The 18,331-nt window shown below is 41.9% G+C and overlaps 2 protein-coding genes across 3 annotated transcripts in view; one reads left to right on the forward strand and one right to left on the reverse strand.

Annotated features, from left to right (window-relative positions):
- Nucleotides 1-1,448: 1,448 nt before the first annotated feature.
- PPP1R3G (protein phosphatase 1 regulatory subunit 3G) lies at nucleotides 1,449-2,467 on the forward strand. The gene has a single exon (XM_056483603.1). The coding sequence runs from the start codon at nucleotides 1,537-1,539 to the stop codon at nucleotides 2,377-2,379; it is 843 nt and encodes a 280-aa protein (XP_056339578.1). The 5' UTR covers nucleotides 1,449-1,536; the 3' UTR covers nucleotides 2,380-2,467.
- An 8,215-nt stretch (nucleotides 2,468-10,682) lies between these two features.
- LYRM4 (LYR motif containing 4) overlaps nucleotides 10,683-18,331 on the reverse strand; it is an 85,842-nt gene continuing 78,193 nt past the window's right edge. For both annotated transcript variants that reach the window (XM_056483604.1, XM_056483605.1), the window contains one exon: nucleotides 10,683-11,050. In XM_056483604.1, coding sequence (XP_056339579.1) covers nucleotides 10,988-11,050 — 63 coding nt within the window. In that variant the 3' untranslated portion in view covers nucleotides 10,683-10,987. The remainder of the gene's footprint in view (nucleotides 11,051-18,331) is intronic.

Raw genomic sequence — 18,331 nt, forward strand, 5'->3', positions numbered from 1 at the left:
CTCTGCAGCTCCTCCACCAAGGTGTAGCAAGAATACCCTCACAGCAGTGCCTGCTAAGAAAACTGTTCAGTGATGTTCCTGCTGCTTTGACATTCATTCCTCTGCGAGACCCAGACTGCACACTCAGTTGAACTGCAGTGTATTCACTCACACTGGGAGGCTGCTTTTTGGCAACCAGGCTGATGCTAAAAATAAAGCAACCTATGCAAAACAAACAAAAAAACCTCCTTGCTAAATCCATAGTGGGAGTATGTTGCTTCAAAAAGCACTGGGTTGTCTGCATATGCTTTTTGGTGTCTCTTCCATAAGGAAAAGAATGGAGGGAAGTTTAATAATGTAGTATTTTTGCAATCATCCGTGCAAATCACCCCAGACAATAGCTGTGACACGCACAAAGTGTAGAACCAAGTTTGGAAACTTCTCAGATACGGACCTCATCCTAGTCACAAAAACATGTTGTAATAAGGATGCTGTTTACTATGCGTCATGCCTACAAAATAAAATTGAAAGGGACACTACTTCTCTATATTTATTTAGGGTCAATGCCTGTATTTTGTTTTCCTTTATTGATTTTCAGTTTTTAATTGGAAACTTTGGAGATAGCCTGGCCTTCTAGAAGGGTGTTTGTGCACACGTGTGTGCCTCCTGAGCCTTTGGACTTGATTTTACACAAGTAAGAGTACAGTTAGTACCGGGTGTGGGTAAAAAAAAAGAGATTTGCTTACAAAACATACTTTTAAAAGTTAACGCCTTTGGAGTTTGTTTTACCTTTGGGGTTTTGTCCTCAAGCTCTGGTCTCAAAGATTTTCTCTGCAGTTAGGATGGGTGCAAACTGATTTACACACAAAAGCCGGGGGTCTCACAAACTCCCAGCAGCAGACGAGCGCGGCTCACGGGCAGCCCCCAGCCCTTCTCAGGGCCAGGCCGGCGGGGAGGGAGGCAGCTCACCTCCCACCGCCTCCCGTTCCCTGAATGCATGGATGGAAGTCCTCGGTGATGCAAGCCTGGGGCTGGGGGCTCCTGCTTAATCCTCACCCTCCGGGCTCTTTCTCCGCTGAACCTCCGACGGGTGGAAGCCTAGATAACGACGTCGGTATGATGATGATAATAATAACTAACTAATCACAGTAATAACGAATCCTGCTCCGGCAGCCCCCGGCCGGGCTGTGCGGGGCGGGGGGCCCCGCGGGGCGCCTCTCCCCGCCGCCGTCGCCGCTCCAAGCCCGTAAACTCGGAGCGTTGCTCGCTGCTCGCTGCTCCGCGCCCTGGTAACCGCGGCCCCCGCGGGCGGGAGGACGTGCGGGGCCGCCCGTCGCGGCTGTTTCCGCGTCGCCCGTCCGGGGAGGTCCCGCCCCGCCCGCGGCCGCCCCAGCCCCAGCCCCAGCCCCAGCCCCGGCCCCGCGGGGAGGCTCCGGGGCCGGCGGGGGGGCGCGCCCCCAGCCCGGGGCCTGCGGCGGGGGCGCCGGATAAAGCGGTGCCGGCCCGTCCGCCTCCGGCACAGGGGCGGCCGGGACGGGCCCAGCGGGGCGCCCCGCCATGGCGAGCCCCGCACGCCCGCGGCAGGAGCTGGCGGCCGAGGAGCGGCGGCTCCGCGGCGCGGCCCCGACGGGACCCCGCGACGCCAAGCGGGAGGCGGCGGGGGAGCGGCTGGTGCTGCTGGAGCTGCGCCGCTGCGGGCGGCCGCCGTCCCCCGGCCCCGGCGAGCGGCAGGAGGAGGGGGAGGAGGAGGAAGAGGAGGGGGAGGCGGCGGCGGCGGGCGAAGATTGCTGCGGCAAGTGCAAGAAGCGGGTGCAGTTCGCCGACTCGCTGGGGCTGAGCCTGGCCAGCGTCAAGCACTTCAGCGACGCCGAGGAGCCGCAGGTGCCGCCCGCCGCGCTGTCGCACCTGCAGAGCCCGCCCGGCGAGGAGCGGGACCCGCCGCCGCCCGGCGCCGAGCCGCCGCCCGCGCTGCTGCTGGTGCCCGACTTCCCCGACGGCGGCGAGCCCGGCGCCGAGCGCCTGCGGCGGCAGCGCGTCTGCCTGGAGCGCCTGGGGCGGCCCGCGGCGCCCACCGACGTGCGGGGCACGGTGCAGGTGCTGGGCGGCCCCGGCCCCAAGGAGGTGACGGTGCGCTACACCTTCAACGAGTGGCTCTCCTTCGTGGACGTCCCGGCCGCGCCGCTGCCCCCCGAGCCGCCGGCCGAGCGCTACGGCTTCACCCTGTGCGTCCCGCCGAGCCTGCGGGAGGGCTCGGCCCTGCACTTCGCCATCCGCTACCGCAGCCCGCAGGGCGAGTTCTGGGACAACAACGGCGGCCGCAACTACACGCTGCGCTGCTGCGGCTGCCCCGGGGGCGGCCCCGCCGCCGCCCCGCCGGCCCCCGCCGCCCCCCGCTACTGACGGGGCCGAGGGCAGCCGGTCGGGCCGGGCCGGGCAGGGCAGCGGCCGCACCGCGCCCGGAGCGGGGCCCGGCTCGGGAGGGACGCGGCCAGCGCGCCCACGGACTGCCCCGAGTCCGGGGGTTTCGAGAGGAGCTTCAGTTTCTGCCAGCGGAAGATGGATGTGCGTAGGCTCGCATTGCTGTGGCTTGTGGAATTGTTCTCCTTTTTGGTTTTTTATCTTTTTAATTTTTTTTTTTTTTTTTTTTTTTTTTTGAGAGAGAGAGAGAGCAAGGAGACTGAGTAGCGTGGGCTTTGCTTTTCCCCTCCTGAAGTGAATTTTTGAGGTCTTGATTTGGGCTTGACTCCACTTACCCGATTAGTCAAGAGCACTCGTGTGAGAACTTGGTGGCGCGTTCGCTACAGATTTAACTTAGGATCCCAGTTTTCCTGTTCTCAGATCCATTTGAAAGACACAGTACAGCGACAGCAATGGTGTGCTTTGTCCTTTTTTTGTTATTTTCTTTTAGTTCAATGGACTCGGTAACAGCACGATTCACTGTTGCGAGCACCTGTCAAACCCGTGACAGGCTTGCGTGCCCGTCCCACCTTTGCCATGGCTGCGGCAGCTCTGAACAGCAGCCGCTCTGTTTTGGGGCTGGATCTGGGGCTGGACTGGGCTGCCCTGGTTTTTGTCACTCAACACGCTTTGATACGGTTCCCCAGGCTCACATGTAGATCCCGTCTGGCTAATAGCAGCCAACAGGGACTCCTGCAGAAATGCTTTTGCTTAAAATAGACTGGTGACTTCTTTTCACACAACTGACAAGTCTAAAACCGGGCCGAAGGAGGAGTTAAAATACTTGCTGATGCTGTGTTTATCAGGAGGACTTTGGTAACACCTTTGAGTCGTGCCCTGTGAAGTGAAAGATGGTGTCCGTCTCTTACACGGTTCTGTATTTTCAGATTTGGGTTCTGGTTTGGATGACCCTTCTTAATGAGGAATGATGCTGCGATACAGAGAGGAATGGAAACAGTAACAAATAGAAACAAGTGCCTTAGTTCAGCTCTCCTTATGTTACATTCTGCACCACATTTCTCAAGTATTTTTAATTTATTCAGCTTTTTTGCTACATATTTTTCTGTATTTGTATGTTGCTGGGAAAGGACTTTGTTGTGCACACAGCTGGACTTTATGGCGCTGGACACTTGAATTGATTTTACATTCTTCACTCTTGCACTGCAGGCCTGGAGGTTGGCTACTACTGGTGTCCCAACTCTTGAAATTAAGCAAAAACTACCAATGCAAATGGGTTTGTAAGAATAAAAAAAAAAGTTAAAAAAAGCCATAAAGCTCACCATTACACATTTTTTCCCCCCAATTTAGCAAAACGTAACAGGAAGCTTCACAGTTTTGCAACCTGTCGTGTGTGTGTGACCTGACCAGGGATGATCCTGTCCATAAGCAGCATTTAGGGCTGGAATGACTGCTGTCCTGCCAAAGCCATGAGGCAAATCACCCTCTGAGTCCCTGACAGCCTGTGACAGCACCCCTGTGCTCTGCAGCTTGAGCAGAGCTGTGGTGTGAGGAAGCTTTACTAGCATGAGTGGAAAGTAGGTGGGTTTCGGTCAAGTTTTGTTCTGGCTCTTCTTGTTTTCTTTTGATACAGTATCTCAAAACATGGGTTATTTTTGGTTAATGAAGAATAGATAAGACATTGCCAGAATGCAGAAAATTCCCTGACATGGATGTATGGTCTTCAGTAAGATCATGGAATGTAATTTCATTTTTCTGTTCTGAAATAGAGCATACCATACAATTTCTCAGGTCTTCATTTCCTCTGAAGGTGTAAAACATTTCAACACTATTATGAGAACATTAGAAAAATACAGCATCGTTATATATTTCCCCATACTTGAGAATATTTTCAAGCCTACAGCTAACCTGCCTTTTGAGATGGCTGGAACAGACCCAGAGTAAAAGCAGGGGGTCTGTTGGGAGAAGGACATGAAGCAGAAGGAGCTTCAGACTAAAGGTCCTGCAGTTCTGCCCGCATGCATGCTGCTGCTGCAACACAGCCTGCCCTCCCTCCTCCCAAAAAAGCCTGTATGTACAGAACAGTGTGAGGATACAGCCAGACAAGGAGGTGTTAATTCGTCCAGAAACCATTCTGCTGTTAGACTGTAGCAGTTGCTTGACAACGCACAGAGGGAAAGCTCTCTGCAGGCAAACAGAAGTTTGTACTGTTGTCCTTCAAGTTACATGCGAACCCTTGCCAAAAAGGTTTTAAGGAAAAATAGTGAACTTTGCTGCTTCCCTATACAAGTTTGTTTTAAGTCTATCATGCATTATAGGATTACAGGATGTTACATGGGATAACCTGGTATGAATTAGCCTTTCTTCAGATTGCTGCATCAATGAAATAGGGTGCTCTTAAGCTGATGTGTAGTCAAGATGGAGCCTTCATTTAAGTGCAATGTAATATTTGGCATTTCTGGACCCCATTCCTTATTCTGTGCTTTGTTTGTTAGCTGCTTCAGAGAAGAAGGACACATTGCCAGAAAAAGGAGGAGAGTGATTTTTCCTGAACAGGATTTAAAGGATTTAAACAGAATAAAGCCATATTCTGATGACTGTGTCTGGGCAGAGGTGGCACCATGAAGAATCCTGGCTAGCTGTGCCTAGTGATAGAGGCCTGGAAACATTCTCTAGTCCACTGTAAACATCAACATCCAGAACATGTAACATTTCTGTGTGCTTTTTAGATGTGTGACCTTGAAATTCAAAATGCATGAAGGAACTTGCTTAGGCTAGATAGTAAAATCTTCTGAGTGCTTCAGAAAATCAGTGCCAATTGCAAATCCTGCCAATTGTGTTAATTAAAGCACAGCATTTTTGTGCTATGATACCTGGTGAAGTGCTTTTATTTGTTATTAAGAATTATTTTGAAAAGGAGTAAACCTCTAAATGGGAGTCAGACTATTTTTTGATAGACAGTACATTTCTGTGCTCTTAAGATTGTACAGAAGCAGTAGATTTCCAAAGCAGGTTTCAAAGACAGCCTATTAACAGTTGTCTGTATTTCCACAGCTGAGGTTACTGAGAGCTGTGGAAATGGAAGCCTTTATCAAAGTTTACACTGGGAAGCAGTTGTAAAAATCCAGCTGGACCATGTGTGTACCAAAGTCTTGCAAGCCCACATCAGCAAAACCTAGAGCTCCTGCTCCTGGTCAGAGGTTGAGACACATGGCGTAACTGCAACATTATTCTCAAAGGAATGTAATCAAAATGAAGTAGTTTTAATTCCATTAAAATCTAAAGGCCAGTAGAGTAAAATGTTAAGAGAAGCACTCTTTCTGTTTGGTTGCATTACTGTTAATGTATTTTATAAAGATTCAAAGCATAACTTTTGGAGAATGTTCTCATAAACATGCTCCCTCCACTAACCTAAATAAGAAATTTAAGATTTATTGCACTTTTGGAAAAACTCCAGCTCCAACGATTTTTACTTTATGCAGATTTCTGTTCCCCCACCTGTGGATTAAGGACTTGGATAGGAATAGCTGCCAAATGGTTTTATAGGTGTGTATATAAATGAAGAAAGTGTAATATAGTTGAAACTCTGTAGGGGTAACTCTGAAGGACATAAAAGTTAAATCTTCCTTAAGCAATTTTTTGCCATGTACACTTACTTTTAAATTCAGATTTAGATGATTCAGAAAAGGACTGCGAAGCTAAATTTACTTTGGTGTCATGAAGATCTGTAAGCTTGCATGAAAACTACTTCTGTTTTATTTAAAATTGGAGCTTTCAGTCAGTACTTGGAAAGTCTGGCTTCTGCTCCCATTGGCTTCCCTGGGATTTGGATCCAGCCCAATGTTCTGCAGGAAGGTAAGGGAAATGATCTAGGTTTAATTGTCCATTCTGTTCAGAGTCTTGTGTTATGGGGTTAGGATAACATGGCACTGTGATGAATGTTCATCTGTCTAGAGTTCAAAATACGCTGTCTGTGCATGGCAGTAATTAAATCACCTTAATTGTTTTTTCATTATTCTTTCTGAGAGAGGGAAAATTACTTGCCTTGGATTAGCATATTGCCAAAGACTGTTATAAATATTTATGGGGTGTACTCTTTCAGTAGAATGCCTGTACATTCTTCACAGGTCTCCACAGTTCTTTTTCTTGAACACAGAAGAGTAGTTACTTGAATGCTCTAAATTACCATTATTTCCCCCTCTTGCAAAGCTTCAGTAGATAGTGGTTTAACAGTAAAAAAGGTAAGTAGTTTAGAAAGAAGCATCTCTTGAAAAACATATTTAATTTCCTCTGTAAGCTGCAGTATTTTTTGAAGGTGCATATACTTGTGAAACAGGCTTGAGAGTTCCAAATTTTTTCCTTATTTGTAGAAAATATAGAGTTTTGGAAGAATTACTGGCTTCTCTCTTTTTTACCCCCTGTTTTCACATTAAGGCCTCATCTTACATTATGACAAAGTGAAAAAAGTAGGACGTAAACGCTCAATTAAAGAGCTGCACAGCTTAGCTCTTTTTTTTTAGTAGAGGTCGTCAAGCAAAATATTCCCAAGAGTATGAAATAATTCTGCCTGTGTTAAGAATGGTGGAACAAAGCGAACAGTATAGTCCTGACTTGAATAATGCCAGGATTTCACTGTAGATCATTATGGAAAACTCAGGAAAACAGTCAGTGCACAGCTCTTTCATGGCTCTGTTTACGCGTACGTATGGTCTGTGCTGGGTATTGGGAGAGATGCATTTATGGTGCATTACAGGAAATACAGTTGAGGGCCTGGTGCTTCTCCATAAAGCTATTCTATCTGCTGGTGTTAGAGGGTAAAAGTTTTGCTTTTAAGGCCTGGAAACTTGGAGAGTTTTTTTTTTTTTTTAATAGAAATAGCCTTTAGAGAAAATGGAGTAGTAAGTTAAAATCCTTCTTAGGCCTGTTTCAACATTGTAAAGTGTTCACATGCTTCTCCACTTGGGTTTCTCTCCTGAAAATCTGTACCTCTGAGTATATCTGGGTATTTTGAAGCCGTGCTTTCGATGGCAGAAAAATTTCTTGGAGGTTGTAGCACACAGCAGAAATTCCTGTCCTTTGAACAGTTACTAGTATTAATCATATAGTTCCTTTTTTCCTTTCAGAATGCTGTTCCAAGTTTATCCTGTAAAAGTAAGGACAAACTTCAGTATAGGCAAGCACTCAAATTTTTGGTTCATACTGCTGAGGTCAATAGTTTGCTAAAATGCCGAGATCGGGAAAAAAACGTTTTTAATATAATACAAAAGCAAACTTGTTTTGCTAAGACATTGCAGCTTTAGTAAAGATATTTATTGAACTCTGTTCTAAGGAAAAAATATATACTTTTTGTAGTAGGGGACATTGTACGTAAGTCATGGGATCACTCCTTTGTGTTTTAACTATTCCTGTTGTTTACACGGCTTTGACAAAATCCAACAAAGCTTCTGACAGCGTGCCAAGAGAGATTTAATGAGTATTGCAACGTAAACGGAACTGGTGAAGCACAGAAGGTGCAGCTGTAAGAGCACAGCAGCTCTGAGGCTGGACCACAGTGCCAGCTCTCCAGGCCACTCTCCCAGCAATGAGCACATCCCTAGCCAAGAGTAAGAACAGGGCAAGTGCCACCAACACAACACTGAAGTCACCCCAGCTACAACTGGGCTTGACTTCTTAAGCCAGGTATGGCTAGCAAGTATTTTCCCTCCATAGCTTGTAGAACTTCAGTGATGAAGCATTTGTCAAGCTAAGTTTTTATACAGAATTTGGCATGTTTTGAAAAAATACCTTAAAATAGACATCAGGCAAGGGAAAAATATATTTGTAGGTGTCTTTGAATCACGTACAACTGATATGCACTTAATGTACTCTAACTGACCATGCACTTACTGTGTATGTTACAAGCAAAGGAAACATACAGGCCCGTCCAAAACAGGGAACAAGCATCTAAAATGCTTGGCTTAGAGGAGTAAGTGGTAATATCTTTGCTAGCTTTGCACTCCTGTTAACAAGCTAGATAGTGTTACACAGACTTTTGGACTGTGACAGCAGAGGTGTTCGTACCTTGCTTCTAATAAGTAATGTATAAATACTGTGTAAGTACAGTATAAATACTGTATGACAAGCTGGTCAGGAACTTCAAGTAAGAACTAATTTGTCCTTTACTCAGCTGTCTTACCCTCTGCAGTATGGACTGGGGACAGAGGGAAATTACAGAGCCCCATTACTTTTCCCCTCCTGCTTTGATGGTCCTCTCTGTAGACTGGTATCTGAAGGTTACTACTGCTTCTCTGAAGGTAGAAATAAGTGAGAGAGAATCTGAGTGGTAACCTTGAGAAAGAAGGTTGGAGCAGATGGCATGAATTGGGACTGCAGTTCTATCTACCACAAAAGCTTAACAACAGTTTTCAGGCATTAATGGAGAAGTAATCTCCTTCATACTTTGGAGGGAATTAATAAGACATTTCACCTTCCCATGACTGCCTAACTGTATGACAGCACGTACCATCTACAGCTGCATTCTTGTTGGAAACAATGCTAAAAATCTTCACTGGAAAGGTATTTTGGAAGAACTGATTATGCATTGAAAGAATTCTCTTATTTTTCCATCAATATGGTGAAAAAATAGATTTGAATAGTAAGAATGTTACCGATGGAGTTGTCCCTTTTTATAAATTAGGGCTATGCTATTTATAAATATGTTTATTTTGCTTCCTAGCATACATTCTCAGATCCTGAAATGGTATGCAATGCTTGTTCCAGTAATTAAGCTGTTTTAGACAAGGATTTTACATGTACTGTTTTAGCAACCAAGTTTCTTACAGTATAAAACTGGCAGCCCTTCCAAGCCTGTGTCAGCCAAGAGTGTAAGATGTTACTGCTTTTCTGTGAGCAGATTGGAAGCTTAAAGAACAATCTACTTTCCCTGCACTTTCACCATGAACTTAAGTGCACTTAATTATCTAGTTGTGAATGTAGAGATTTCAAATACAGAATCTAATGTATATTACCTATTAGACTAATTGAATTCCATTTTAATAAAATGTTCACTAAAAGCAATTTACATTTCAATACTTATACACTTAATAAGGGGAGAATTTTTACTGTATTTGCTTTTCATCTGAAATTGAGAAGGGGGCTACATTTGTAGTCTCAGGTAAACACTGTTTTATTCTGTACACTGTATTGTCCATATGAAATCCATTACTATACATCTCAATCTAACTGTACAATATGGTAAAATACACTTTAAGTGGCAGTGAGGAATGGGAGTTTGTTCTAAATTAGATACTTTAATTAGACACTCTGCTTTAATAATGTTTTTACAGAGCATGAACAACACAGGAGAACATAAACAAAGATGAATTTTGTGAAGCAAGAATAATAAGGGGTGAATTTCAAAGCCCACAGTGCCATAGAACTAGTTTTGAGCTTCTGTTTCTCTGCTTAAAAAGCCCCACAACAATTCACTGAAATAAAAGGAAACTTTTTTCCCCCTGTATGCCAGCTTTGCACTGCTTATTTTTTCTGCAGATTTCTAATAGAAAGCAAATTCAAGCACAACAATGACTTGAGCAGAACCTGATCAAAAACTTTACCTGTTTTTTTATTAATCCATGGTCTTAAAAGTGTTGAGCATTCTATGGATTTAAGAATAATCAATAAAATGCTATTCTGAGTGTTCCACTTTTCTAGGCAAAGCCTGTTGCCACTTCATGACTTACAGCATCTGAGTTACTGTTCCAGTTAGGTTCTTTTTCTTCTGCCAAAATTCACGACGTTTGTGAAAAAGGGAAATCACATCATAAAGTGATGTGGAGCTTTCTGCTAATAGCTGCACCTCAACAAATTAAAAGACTTGATGGTGAAAAAACATTTGAAAGCTCCCAAGCCTCAGTAATTCAAGTCTTGCATTCTGCTATTCTGATCAATCAATTGTTAAAAGAAGGACAAGACTGGTTATTAACTCTTGATAACTAAAGAAAGAACTAGTGAAATTTTTATGTTACCTCCTGAAATGTCAAGGGATGCTCTTCAAGGAAACCACACAATGCAGCTTATGATAGCTGTAAGTATCAAAGTCCAGGAGACAAAAATTCTGACCATCTCTGGTTTTAATACTTTAAATAAAATATATACTTTCTCATTTAATTCAGATGCTGGATATTTTAAAATGCAACAGGATCAATATAAACTTAGTAACTGGGTGAGGGGTTTTAAATTTGAGGGGTTTTAAATCTAACGTGTTTTTTGTGGTCAGTGAGAGACAAAGTCAACAGCAGAATAATGTATCTGGTTACAGGCAGTTTAATGAAGTTTTATTGTTGAAATAGGGCAGGAACTATTCCATTACATGGGACATGCAGGCAAACAGATTTCAAGACTATCTTACATACTATTATAAATCACAGCCATTTATCTTAGAACATGTGACCATTAGAAAATAGTACTTTGGTTGCCAAAAACTGTCTCTCAGGCATTTCTTCTGCTGAACAGACAAGCTCAGACATGTGCAGTGAGTTTTTAGTTCTGTATGTAGCACTGTAGGATGCTTAAGATGGTCCAGTGTTGCTTCAGGATCAGAGGCTTTTCTTGGCTATGTGTTTCCTGGACTCTCAATGACCAATTTCTCTGTGGAGTACATCTGGCCAATGGTAACCTGAAATCAAACCAAAATATCAGTAAACAGGTTATAATTTAGGCTGCACAAAAAATCCCAAGAACTGAATAGCCCAGATATTAAGCTTTTTTTCATAATTACATTTTTCTTTCTATAAACATTTCTTTTTGTAAATAATATACTTGTCTAGACCTTAAGAAAAATAACCAATACATAAAATACCTGCACATATAAAATTTTGAAATAATGACATTGAGGAATACTGTTTAAAGTTTCGAAAAATAACATTAGAAGTTCCTATAGAGAAAAAGCAAGCAGGTTCTACGTTTAGAAAAATGAAAAGACAAATATGATGAAAAAATAAAAATATGAATATAACCAGCAGATATTTCTTATGCTTTTTGGGTGGAGATCCTAGATATAAATTGCATGGCATGGTATTATTTTCCAGTTCCTTTGGAATCCTTATTTAATTTGCCTTACAAATGGTGAAAGCAGTTCAACAGTTGTTAAATCAGCAGCAGCATTTTACACACACTGGAGCAACCTCTTGTTCACGAGATGGAATTCAGAGCTCCTATATTCCTGCTTTCTAGTGCAATGAGGAAATGAAGTATGACAGAAATGTAACACTGATGCTTTGACTCCTCTTGTTCTTTAGCACTTTCTAGTCTGCCCCATAACACTGGTAATTTGTGGTTGGATGAGCAGCTGGCAGTTGTCACACACAGCTCTTGGCTCAGCAGCTGAGATGAGGAAGGAAGAAGTTTCATGCAAGTAGGGTAAAAAGCAGAAGACAACATTTATTTTTGAAAGTATGGATTTTGGAGTCTACATTTTGATATCTGTTATACCCTTTCTTGCCCCTACTTTCTCCTTCAGGTCTGGGTACACAGTAGCTCTGTACCCTTTTCCCAAAAAAAATAAAAAAGGTTCATACATTTAAGTGTTGACTTAGGACAAGAAAGGCTAGATGCTGAATGACACTAAACATGGTATATTTAGGAGAATTTAATACTGTGCAAATGAAGCCTAACAGCAAGTCAAGCTCTCAAAGTAGTAAAAAATCACGGAAAGAATGTTTTTGGCATTTTCTGTTTACCAATTTTTGTGGGGAAAAAATCCTGGCTGCTCTTGAATACAAATTTCTCATCTATGCTCACACTCACATAAAATGTGAATAATATTGCCTTTTAGGAAATGAACTATTTAATCTTGATAAACAGCCTTGTCTGAAACTTGTAACACATTGATTTTAATCTTGAAATATTTATTACAAGGGAGCATTTATGAAGCTGTTGGTAAAGGAACAGAAGTTTTTCTTGCCAGAAAATATTTCCTTCTTTTGGCACTCTGAGCTAAGTTAGTAACAGCATATGAACAACTCTGATAATTTTTGAAGTCACTCATGAAATATGTTGCATACAGAATATTTAAAACAAAGGCCATACACAACTGTGGCATGTGTTACCAACAGAAATTTTAAGCTGTCAACAAGTGTTACTTGTCAAAGAGAACTTGCTGCTCTAGGTTATGTGGCAGGCTATACACTTTAGTTGCTGCCTTACCACAAACCATGCTGAAGTACTTAATTTTTGTATACTGTGTTTTGGAGCCCAAAGAATCTTTAATCCTTTCCCACACAGTAGAGCAAATTTAATGGGAGGCTCAGAGGGATTACAAAAATGCTGAAACCTGAATTGCATTTTTTTTTCTCCCCCAACTGGGGAGATAGATGAGACTGAGTACGTGACTTCTCAGTCAATCATATTCAGCTGGGGCAGATTCCTTTGTAGGAGAAAGTTACAGCTGCTGTTTGCTGTCCCTGTGCCAACAGGTGATGTTATCTACTGCTGCACCTCTTGACTCCAATGCAATAAAAGCACAGATTTATATGTGAGCCGCTTCCTTAGCAAACCACAGGCGTGCAGGCATTTCAGCAAGTGCAGAGCCAACCAGTGCTGTGCTGTCAGTCTTTGCTGGGCTGCTGCAGCTTGCCTGCTCTGCTGCCTCCCTTCCAGAACCTCTGCCATGGCACTGTAAGCTGTACTTTGAAACCTAAGGATTTTTTTAAGCCACCAGCAATGAATTTTTAAAGTTATGAACAAGCCTTTCCCATGTGCCTTAGACGAAACAAACAGACCTTCCATTTATAGCTGCTAAAAAATTCCCATCTATAAACATCCCCTGCCTCAGCAGAAGGATTGCACCAGTATTTACACACTGACACTCATTAACCCTACGAACCACAACAGCCTTCTTACAGTGTTCTCACCACCCGAGTCTAAAGAAAGCACTTCAGCAGCACACACTCACTGCGCATCATTCTCCCAAATTAGAGACTTAAGTGGCTACTCATTGTGCTCTTTTTTCATCCTGCATGTTTGTAGCTTGTACACTGCATTTACTTTTCTGGGAGGTGGCTGGCAGCCAGTGCATAGGTCAGTGCCAGGGGAGTTTCACTGACCACAGGAAACTTTTGGGGAAAAAGGCTCTATGATTTGCTCAGCAACTTGGTTACCCAAAAGTTTTTACCTCTTTAGGTAACACATTGCAACTAAATTCCCCGGTAAAGAATGTGCCGTAAAGAACCACTTTGTCATCAGGAGAGGACAATAAATAGAAATCTAAAAGTTGCTTCTCAGCTCCTTTTGAATGATTTGATGTTTTAATTTCTGCCTGCAAAACTATGTAATTTGGTCCTGACAGGTCCAGCCCTCAAAACCTGACAATTTGTTTTTGTTCAAAGATTTAGTACAAGTCTATATAGTCAGCTGTTTCTTGTGAACATAAAGATTTGCTCTTGAAAACCTTACTATTGCCTTCTGTCTGAATCCAGGAGAAGGCTTAAGGCTTCAGAATGGGATTTATCAGCAGATATGAGACAACAAATGGGGAAAAAGAAATCACTGAAGAGTAAGCACTAGTCCATCTTGTAACCCAACCATTCTCTGGTTATTAGGTATTTGTGTACTCATATGGAAACAGGTAGTAGCCCTTTATCACAGCTGGCAGGAAGCAAGGACAGGAATAAGCCACTTCATGGAATTTTTCACTGCTATTGGGGCAAAAAAGCAAGTAGGAAAGGTTTTCCCTATATAACAGAGCATCAGATACGTGTATGGGGATGTGCAGTAAGAATTAAATCGCAGAATTAAGAAGAATTATAGAAGCAAAATCTGAATGTCCTGCAGACACTGAAAAAACGTGATATTACCCTAAAAATTGAGCAAATCTAGTCAAATCAACAACTGTGAACTCTGTCCTCTCCAAAGGTGTCTGGCTGCCAGTGTCTGACTCTCAGGGACACCTGTGGCTGGTGAGCAGGTTATGTGGCTTCCATGCCAAGCCATGTGACAGATGCAATTGCAGTGGGACAGTGCTGGCTTGGGAGGCAGCCCGAGTCCTAGGGGCTAACCTGAATCCTAGGGGCTGCCTTCCCATCTTGACAGCTGGTGGAGTAGATCATGCAGACCTGTTGCTACTACTTACTTAATACTATTAGGTTATCATCTTCAGTTTCTGAAAGTATGTGGCATGTCTTGTGTATTTCATCCACAAAAAGATTACACTTTGCAACTCAGAGCTGAGGTAGGAGTGACTGCTCATGTTTCTGCAGGGCTGAAAATAAGGTGGCTGGGTTTAAATTTTTTTTTTTTTTTTTGAATTTGCCTCACTCAGAGTGCACAGTTCTGCTCTGCAAAGTATAATGGCATCTTTCCTTGACAGCTCTGTATAAATGTCTGTCTACTTCAATAATCACCACATTTTCCCTTCCTTAGCCTCTGCAGCACAAAAAGGTGGCCAGACATCTCTTTTTCCCATGTACTTTACAGAACTGTAATTGTTTGGTGTATAACCCATGAGCTCTAACAAATCCTGCTGAGCTCTGATGAAGATACTTTTTCTCACTGTCACTGAATTACTCGTCCTTATCACCCTGCCAAACTTGACAATCTCCAAACAACACCTGCTTGTGTGAGGTCTCACTGATAAATTTCAGGGTGAGTGCCCTAAAATTACTCAGGTAAGTAGCTGGGCAGCAGCCTTTCTGCCCTCAAAAGCAAACTAACTACTTTTTTTTTTTTTTTTTTTTTTCCCATGCCACTCTTTATTTTTTGATGGCAGACAAAAGTAGGAGTGGCATAACAGGAGAGGGTGCAACACTATCACCTTATGTAGAATCAACTTATTGAACAATGTAAGGCCTAAACACATTAAAGTGCCACCACAGCATAGTAACATAAAAACACTGCAAGACAGCAATTTCTTTAGCTGTCAGTTTTTAAAAAATTGATCTCCCAAGAAGGTCAGCACTGGAGAAGTAACAATGGTTTCCTGTTTTTCTTGGAGAAATGCTGCTCGTAACTAAAGCTGACGTACAACAGATAGCTTTACATATTAAACACATTTACATATCTAATATATATATATATATATATATATATATATATATATATATATAGGTTGTTATATACACATGCATAAATACATGAAAAATACCAATCTCTAGATAATAAACATAGCTATCTTCTCTCTTTTGTAACAAATTTACAGGCAAGAAATGATTACCTTATTACAGCCAGGGATCACTTATAAACATATATATTTTCATAGTTCTTTATTATGGAGAAAAAGGAAAAAGTCCTATGTATTAATATATTTATACCATACACACACACATATATGTATAAAATCAGTGTTTTTTTTCCTGCAGCACTTAAAAGTTAGCAGGTGTATCTCATAGGCACATTGCTGAATCTTAACTAGGAAGAAAAATCCCTGATGACACTACAGTCATATTGCATTTACAGCTGCTAATCTGGGCCTCTACCACTACATGAAGAAGTTCCACATTTGTATTTTCTGGCACAGTGACTATAAAATGCATCTTAAGTGAATGCTGACAAGAACAGAAATGTACAAGAATAAAGGTTATTTTAAGAGCTGGCAGCAGTCTTATAAGTTGTTTACCTAGAGTCTTTCCTATTAGATGATGCCAACCAATCTGCAATCCTACTGCAAATTTAAGTGAAGTGGTTATTGTTCTTAAGAAGCATTACTTTTTCTCCCACACGCTCAAAATTTGATATGCTATACACAGCACACTTTATAATTATTTTTTCCACATTTACTAAGGTCAGTTTAATGTTTTTGTTTGTTTTTAAATGAATATGGACAGCCATTTTTGAAACTATCTTTTACTGCAACAATAAACACACCAATGTGATACACAGTAATTAATACAATTCAAATGGAACCAAAACCTCATCAATAACTAGCTCCTTGCCAAATCTCTGTGTTAGTATTAAATGCTGCAGCAGCAGCCCTATTTATTTTTACTCAGGAAAGAATGTTGAAAAACTGCATTTGGCTTCTTAAACACTTAGGTTATTCCAGCTCCTCAGAGCTGGAAAAAAATATATTGGAGACATTTCCCTATTTTAAGTGATTCCATTTGTTTACACAGAATGGGAAAGGAAGTGAAGGAAAATACAGAGCTGAGAAGTTGGAACTATTGTGTATTTTACTTCTGTAACCCTGTGCTTTGCAAATGCTGTTTTCTTTGTTTCTTTCTGCCATAACATATCCTACAATGACTGCTACATGAAACTTTTGAAAAGGCAGGAAATATTAATTTATTGCTACCATTTGTCTGGCTTTCACGAAGGTGTGAAGTAAGACAGCTAATAGGTGAGAATGTTATTTCTCTTAATAATGATCAATTATGTAATTTTATTAGAACCATATGAACCATGTGCACTTTATCTTGAACATCTTCATTTGGCCTATCAGAATCACGATGATGTATTTATTTAACACTCTCATTAATTTATTCTGTTGGCCTCCCTGAAGAGATACTCTTCAGTGAAAAGAGCAGAAAATCTTATCTATTCCAGCAATAATTTACACATAAAATACTGTGAGCATATATATCCATGTATATTTTGTATATGGTGATCTAAAATAGCAAGGGATTCTTCTTTTTAAACACTTACTATTTCTCAGTTAAGAGAGCCCCTTTTTCTTAAAATTATACAAACATGCTACTGACCTTAGAGACAACAGGGACATGACAGACATGGCCTTTGCTCAAAATAGCTACACCTGATGTAGCTTGAAGCAACAAGGGGAAAGCAAAAGGGTAATCTTTCAAGCCCCTTTCAACATGGATTGTTCTATGATTCTATGAAAACCAAGTGGACTGGATTATGTGGTCCTTCAGTAAAGTCACAGTTTCAATTCCCTTGTTTCCTGCAAGCCACTAAGTCTGCAGATAAAAAGAAGTGTGACAAGAAAAATGCCATCTCAAAAGCATGCAGGGCCCAACAGCAGATGGCTGCAAAGGGGAAGAATCTGCTATTGCAGAGGTTACCTTACAAACATGTCAGAGAGTGGGCCACAGGAAAACAAGCAGTGACTGATTTTGAGCTTAAACAGCCAGGTTTGGTACAACACACATCCAAGGAACAAGCAGGTATGCAGATGTAATGCTCTGAGTGTGATCTTTTCTGCTTTCAGCATCCTGGCAAGTTCCAGGCTCCCACCTCTCCTCCCTCCCTATTTGTTACCTGCTAATATTATTTCAGCATCTTGTGTTTCTCTCATATTTGCACAGAAAGCCTCGACCTTCAGAGAGCAGCTCAAACTCTTCAAAAAGCCAAACACAGAAACAGGTCTTCTAAAGAGTCAATCCCATGTGGGTAAAGGGGGAAAAATTAATATAGCCTGATCTTTTCTCAATATAGCATGAAGATGAGAAAAATCACTCAGTTAAGATGCTGAGTGTGGCAAGGAAAGGAATATAAAACATTAATATTTGAAAATACAGAGACAAAGACCTGGATAACATTGTGCTGAGTGTGGTATAACAGGTAGTCTAGTAATGCTGAGACATTTGGTATGTAAATACCCAGACCATTCACAGAGGACCCTATGTTTCGCAGCAACTACATAAGCAGAATTCATCAATGCCAATGTGAGTGCCTGCCTTACTTTTGTTAGTAGTATAATACAACAGCCACTGTCACAAAACACACATTCTGCACTAGGTCCACGAAAGTGCTGTAATGTTTGTGTATTGCAGATACACTAACTCCACAATACATACAAAAACTACATTGTCATTATTAAAGGAAAATATTTTATTCTTCAGTGTTTTCTTGGATCACTACTTCTAAGAGATCTTTGGAATGGAATAGTGAAGAAAACATACTCATTACAGACAGGCATAAGCAGATATTAAATATGCTTACTGAGTAGTGTGATCAAGCAATTCTGCAGCCCTAATAAATTTTCATACTGTGAACTACTGCTGTA

Source organism: Oenanthe melanoleuca, chromosome 2 (assembly GCF_029582105.1).
Source record: "Oenanthe melanoleuca isolate GR-GAL-2019-014 chromosome 2, OMel1.0, whole genome shotgun sequence".
NCBI classification, from domain to species: domain Eukaryota; kingdom Metazoa; phylum Chordata; class Aves; order Passeriformes; family Muscicapidae; genus Oenanthe; species Oenanthe melanoleuca.

Bases quoted from the DNA above. Each gene is read 5' to 3' on its own strand.
- PPP1R3G (XM_056483603.1), top strand. From the start codon at position 1,537: ATGGCGAGCCCCGCACGCCCGCGGCAGGAGCTGGCGGCCGAGGAGCGG.